We start from the raw sequence: 6404 nt of genomic DNA, 5'->3' as shown, positions 1-6404 counted from the left end.
CCCTTCAGGACCTACCAGGCCTTCGTGTGGGCGCTCAACAAGTTCTTCACCGGCTTCAAGGAGGAGCTGACCACCATCGAGAGAGAGCTCATCTGCAAAGGTCTGTCTTCAGGCCGCCGACGTCCATCTAAACATCCCATAACTTACACATATCTGCAGTATTCCTGCCTCAAGTGGGCTCTGGTCCGGATCCTGGTCTCTGAGTGAAGGGTCCATGTCTCTGTCCTCAGATGAGACCGTGACCCTGTCGGCGGTTCTGGACCGGCTCAGCCCTCAGCTGGCTCAGATCAAAGTTCTTCACAAGGTGTTCTGCACCGGAGTCGCCGAGGTTCCCCCCGAGACCCCTAACGTGGTGCGGGCCTCCCACCTGCTCAACACGCTGTACAAAGCCATCATCGAGTACGACAGCGCCGGGGAGGCGTCGGAGCAAGCGGTGCGTCTTAAAGGGACAGTACGACGTTTAGAAGTCTGATGTCAGCTGTTCTCTCTGCACACACACCAGACTCCATTCACTGAAACACTGATTTAAGCTCTCGGATCCACCGCTGCCTTGATGAGGTTAGTCAGATTTGTTTCATGTGAGGCTTTTGGTGTTTTTTTTTAAATCTGGTTCACACATTAACAACGACAACAACGGCCAAAAACCAAGATGGCAGCCAAAAACCAAGATGGGGACAGTCAAAAGGCTCCTGAGGTCTGAGGGGTTAAATCGGTGTTTTAGTGAATGGAGTCTGGTGGCGTTCACTTAAACTGATGGAGAGTCTTTGGAAGTCTAAAACTCAGCAGAACGTTGTTTGTGAGTGTGAGGTCATGCGTCTCCTCCTCCAGGTGGCCTTGTTGTTCTCTCTGTGGACGGAGACGGTCAGGCCGTACCTGGAGATCGTGGACGAGTGGATCGTTCACGGCCACCTGTTTGATCCCGCCAAAGAGTTCATCATCCAGAGGTACGTAGACTACAGAGGTACGTAGACTACAGAGGTACGTAGACTACAGAGGTACGTAGACTACAGAGGTACGTAACCTACAGAGGTACGTAACCTACAGAGGTACGTAACCTACAGAGGTACGTAGACTACAGAGGTACGTAGACTACAGAGGTACGTAGACTACAGAGGTACGTAACCTACAGAGGTACGTAACCTACAGAGGTACGTAGACTACAGAGGTACGTAACCTACAGAGGTACGTAGACTACAGAGGTACGTAGACTACAGAGGTACGTAACCTACAGAGGTACGTAGACTACAGAGGTACGTAGACTACAGAGGTACGTAGACTACAGAGGTACGTAGACTACAGAGGTACGTAGACTACAGAGGTACGTAACCTACAGAGGTACGTAACCTACAGAGGTACGTAGACTACAGAGGTACGTAGACTACAGAGGTACGTAGACTACAGAGGTACGTAACCTACAGAGGTACGTAGACTACAGAGGTACGTAGACTACAGAGGTACGTAACCTACAGAGGTACGTAGACTACAGAGGTACGTAACCTACAGAGGTACGTAGACTACAGAGGTACGTAGACTACAGAGGTACGTAACCTACAGAGGTACGTAGACTACAGAGGTACGTAGACTACAGAGGTACGTAGACTACAGAGGTACGTAGACTACAGAGGTACGTAGACTACAGAGGTACGTAGACTACAGAGGTACGTAGCAGAAGAGCTAACAGGCGTCAGAAGCTGCTCTGCACTGACCGGTCTCTTCCCCCTCAGGAACAAGGACGTCCCGGTGAACCACAGGGACTTCTGGTACGCCACCTACACGCTGTACAGCGTGTCGGAGGCGGTGGAGAGCGAGGAGAAGCTGAGCGACGCGGCCAGCGGCAGCTCGGGGGGCGAGCAGGGCTCCGGCAGCCGGCAGCTCACCATGGTGTCCTTCCTCAAGCCCGTGCTCAAGCAGATCATCATGGCCGGCAAGTCCATGCAGCTGCTCAAGAACCTGGACTGCAAGGAGGCGGAGCAGGCGCAGAGGTCGTCCAGAGGTCAGCGAGGGTCTCTCTGCACACGCTAGTCTCTTCACACGCTAGTTTTACAAGTTCTACTGCGTGGCTCTTGTGCAAACGTTTGTGTTGCGTGTAATTGATGATCAATGTCCAGGTGTAAAGGGAAAGGTAGTTTATTAATTGTGGCATATTTCTTGACACAAAACAAACATAACAAAACACACAAAAATGTCTCTCCCAGGTTACTTTGCGGTCATTTTGTGTTGTTGTTTTGTGTCTTCCATCTTGTTTAGTGTCTTCGTGGTCTTCGTCTCTTGCGTTAGTTTGCGTCTCTTCCCGCGTGGTGCAGGTCGGCCTCTGACTGTGTGTTGCGTTGCAGACGCGGAGAGGAAGAGCTTGTATTCTCTCTTCCTGGAGTCGGTCCAGTCTCGTCTGTGCAGTCGAGACGAGTCGCCCGTGGACGCGGCGGCCGAGCAGCGAGCGACCAGGAGGAGTCTGATCCGGATGCAGTCCGTCATCTCCCAGCACCTGCAGATCCAGGACGTGCACGACCCGCTGCTGGCCATCAACTTCGCCCGGTAATGTGCCTTCATGTGTGTGTATGTACATGTGCTGAGTGTGTACCTGCTGTGAGCTGTGGCTCCGCCCCTCAGGCTGTACCTGGAGCAGAGCGACTTCCACGAGCGATTCTCCGGCGGCGACTTCAACGTGGACCGCTCCTCCCAGTCGGTGACGTGCCAGACCTTCGAGCTCACGCTGCGCTGCTGCCTCTACCCGCACATCCAGCGCCGCTACGTGGAGTGCTGCGGGAACCTCATGAGCACCCTGAAGAAGGACTACAGGTGAGTGGAGGTCGCTCCGCTTTGTTGTCCTGTGACGGCGTGCGGGTGATCTGAGTGGCTCCGCCCCCTCCCCTCAGGCTGCTGGGATACCTGCAGGCGATGAGGAACTACTTCCTGCTGGAGGCCGGGGACACCATGTACGACTTCTACACCGCCATCTTTGACAAGGTGCAGGAGAAGGAGAGCTGGCAGCAGCTGTCCTTCCTCAACGGGCAGCTGCAGGAGGCGGTGGGCCAGCGCCACCCCGAGGACAGCAGCAGGTACTGCACGGGGTGACATTCTGTGGCCCCGCCCACAAATACATCCCTCTGATGGATACAGATTATTGCATGGCTTTAATATTTAATATTTTGCAGGTTGTCGATCTTCTTGGAGCCCATCGACCCGGCGAGGAAGAAGCATCCAGTGAACAACCTGGAGGTTCTGACTCTGGGCTACAAGGTTGTTTACTGTTGTTGTTGTTGTTGTGGTCTCTCTCCTGGCTGAGATGAAATGTACTCGTCGTGGTTTGTTTACGTCTGGTTTGTTTACTTGTTGACCCTCAGGTGCCCTGGCCGGTGGACATCGTGATCAGCTCTGAGTGCCAGAAGATCTACAACCAGGTGTTCCTGCTGCTGCTGCAGATCAAATGGGCCAAATACAGCCTGGACACGCTGCGCTTCAGCGGTACAGCGCCTCACCGCGACCCTTCACTCATATTTATATTTATGTATTTAGATGTGTTTGTTTACCTCGTGGGAGAAACAAACATCCCGCCTCTCTTCCAGACTTCTCCTGCGTCAGCAGGAAGATGGCTGACGAGGAGAAACCCAAAGAGCCCATGAAGCAGCAGATCCACCGCATGAGCCTGCTGCGCGTCAAGCTGATGCACTTTGTGAACAGTCTACACAACTACATCACCACCAGGGTACTACACAACCACACAACTACATCACCACCAGGGTACTACACAACCACACAACTACATCACCACCAGGGTACTACACAACCACACAACTACATCACCACCAGGGTACTACACAACCACACAACTACATCAGCACCAGGGTACTACACAACCACACAACTACATCACTACCAGGGTACTACACAACTACATCACCACCAGGGTACTACACAACCACACAACTACACACTAGGGTTGATTGGGAGGTGTGGTGTTCACTCCACATAAAGTCGGGGGTCTGATTCCAGGATCATAACTTTATAACCGAGCAGCATGGTGCATTCAGGGACTGCAGGAAAGTCCACACACAAGATTAAACATCTGGTGTGTGTGTGTGTGTGTGTGTGTGTGTGTGTGTGTGTGTGTGTGTGTGTGTGTGTGTGTGTGTGTGTGTGTGTGTGTGTGTGTGTGTGTGTGTGTGTGTGTAGATCCTGCACAGCACCGGTCTGGAGTTCCAGCACCAGGTGCAGGAGGCCAAGGACCTGGACCAGCTGATCAAGATCCACTACCGCTACCTGGCCACCATCCACGACCGCTGCCTGCTGCGGGAGAAGGTACGACTCTAAGGCCGAGCCAGGAGCTCCAGTGAGGCCGAGCCAGGAGCTCCAGTGAGGCCGAGCTGGAAGCTTCAGTGACCTTTGACCTCCAGGGTCGACGCCTCACTGAGTCTCTCCGTGTCGTGTTCCCTCAGGTCGGCTTTGTGAAGGAAGCCATCATGAAGGTCCTCAACCTGGTGCTCATCTTCTCTGACCGCTGGCGGGCCGGAGCCTGGAGGTACGCTATGAAGGGATGAGGTGATGAAGGGATGAGGTGATGGAGGGATGAGGTGATGAAGGGATGAAGCGTTCGTAGCAGTGGGTGAGAAGGAACGCGTTGAAGCATCTTCAGGTTGAGAGCCAACAACCAGCTGGTGACATCACACAGACAGCAGAGCGCTCCTCTCAGGGCATGCTGGGTAGAGCAGCAGCCTCTCGGGTCCTAGCCGCGTTAGCTTAGCATGCGTCTCAGGACTTTATTTGCCAACAGATCAATTTCCTGTTCTCACTTTCAGGATCGAGTCCATCGATAAAATGGAATCTGATTTCAAGAACTGTCACATGTTCCTGGTGACGATCCTCAACAAGGCCGTGTGCCGCGGCTCCTTCCCTCACCGTGAGTAACAACCCCAACGTGCAGTGAACGTCCTGTGAACGTGTTACGTTCATGTGTTCATTCAGTTATAAATAATGAATCTTTTAAAAGAAAGAGGCTCAAAACATCAGCAGCATACATACAGGCATCTATATAAATGTTTATTCTTTTAATAAACTATTGTCTCTCATTCATTTGAGTCATTTAAGGTTTACTGTATGCTTTGAATCCTCATTGTTAGTTTAAATACTACATTTTATCACTTTTTACTGTTTACACACATTTCACACAATGTTTGATCATGAACATTTAGTTTAAAGTCCTGAACGTTTGGTTTAAAGTCCTGAACGTTTGGTTTAAAGTCCTGAACGTTTGGTTTAAAGTCATGAACGTTTGGTTTGAGGTCATGTAAGTCGTTGGTGAGTGTCTGGACTCTGACTCCTCTCTCCTGCTGCAGTGGAGTCTCTGGCTCTGTCTCTCATGGCCGGCTTCGAGCAGTGCTGAGGATCCGTGAGATGAACCGAGGCTCGTTCGGACCGCCGCCATTGTTGTTGTGATGCAGGACGCCGTGATGTCGGAGGATCGTTCGTCTCTTCGGGACCGGAGTCCAACGAGCTGCTTGTGAACGAAGAAGAGCTTCGATATTTAAACTAAATAAGTGACTTTTTGTATAAAGGATTTTTTTTTTACGAGCTGTAGTGTTGATTTGTTAATAACGTGTACATATGAAGCACAATAAATATTGCACAATGATTGTTGTTGTTGTGCTTTACGATCAAATTGTATTCATGTTAGACAATAATCGATTAATTCAGAGAAACAATGGAGATAAAACATGTTATTCTCCTGGTGTCCACTAGGGGCATCACTGCTGTATTATGGAGATAATTTATAATGTATATAATTAAATTATTACTTTTGTATCCATACTGAGATGTATAAAAACTCAAACATGTAATATATTTACAATGTATAAATTATACTTCCTAATCTGATTTATACTTATTTTATCATTATGCCACAATATTTAAAAAAACAATGATAACCTGTGTTACATGTAGTCACTAATCTCCCTCCATACACCAATTAATCAAACTTAAATATCTATCCTTCATGAATGCATTTATATGTAATTATTTCATTATTATAGTACAATATTAAAAACAATAACTTGTGTTACATGTAGGCACTAATCACCCTCCATACTACAATTAATTAAACTTTCAAATATATATCTAACCTTAATGATATATCTATGTATTTATTTTATTTTTATACTACAATGTTTTAAAAACAAACCTATATTATATTCCGGAGATATTTATCTGACTTATACTTAGTTTTGGGGGAGGTGTTTTGGTCCTAATCACCCTCCATACTACAATACATTACACTTTTAAATATCTATCCTTCATGAATATATTAATGTCATTATTTTACTACATACTACAATATTAAAAACAAGCTGTGTTACATGTGGCACTGATCGTCCTCCATAGCTTCGGGCGGGTCCTTCTCTACTGTACATTCC

The 6404-nt window shown here is 48.8% G+C and overlaps 1 protein-coding gene across 2 annotated transcripts in view; it reads left to right on the top strand.

The window, feature by feature from the left end:
• The window catches only part of tubgcp5 (tubulin gamma complex component 5), an 8789-nt gene extending 3188 nt beyond the window's left edge, over positions 1-5601 (top strand). The window contains exons 10-23 of one of the 2 annotated variants that reach the window (XR_011078400.1): positions 1-100; positions 231-433; positions 829-944; positions 1725-1993; positions 2334-2532; positions 2608-2796; positions 2874-3056; positions 3153-3237; positions 3342-3462; positions 3564-3905; positions 4171-4296; positions 4434-4516; positions 4794-4894; positions 5331-5369. The exon at positions 1-100 is cut by the window's left edge and continues 153 nt beyond it. Coding sequence is in view for 1 of the 2 variants with exons in the window: in XM_068593096.1 (XP_068449197.1) it covers positions 1-100; positions 231-433; positions 829-944; positions 1725-1993; positions 2334-2532; positions 2608-2796; positions 2874-3056; positions 3153-3237; positions 3342-3462; positions 3564-3703; positions 4171-4296; positions 4434-4516; positions 4794-4894; positions 5331-5377 (1962 nt within the window). In the remaining variant the exon portion in view is untranslated. Of the gene's footprint in view, positions 101-230; positions 434-828; positions 945-1724; positions 1994-2333; positions 2533-2607; positions 2797-2873; positions 3057-3152; positions 3238-3341; positions 3463-3563; positions 3906-4170; positions 4297-4433; positions 4517-4793; positions 4895-5330 lie in introns of both variants that reach the window. The other variant, XM_068593096.1, reaches the window with a different exon arrangement.
• The last annotated feature ends 803 nt before the right edge of the window (positions 5602-6404 follow it).

The sequence above is a fragment of the Clinocottus analis genome, unplaced genomic scaffold, assembly GCF_023055335.1.
Source record: "Clinocottus analis isolate CAN_PGR_092001 unplaced genomic scaffold, fCliAna1.0.p SCAF_28, whole genome shotgun sequence".
NCBI classification, from domain to species: Eukaryota; Metazoa; Chordata; class Actinopteri; order Perciformes; family Cottidae; genus Clinocottus; species Clinocottus analis.
This window is presented reverse-complemented; position numbering and strand designations above follow the sequence as displayed.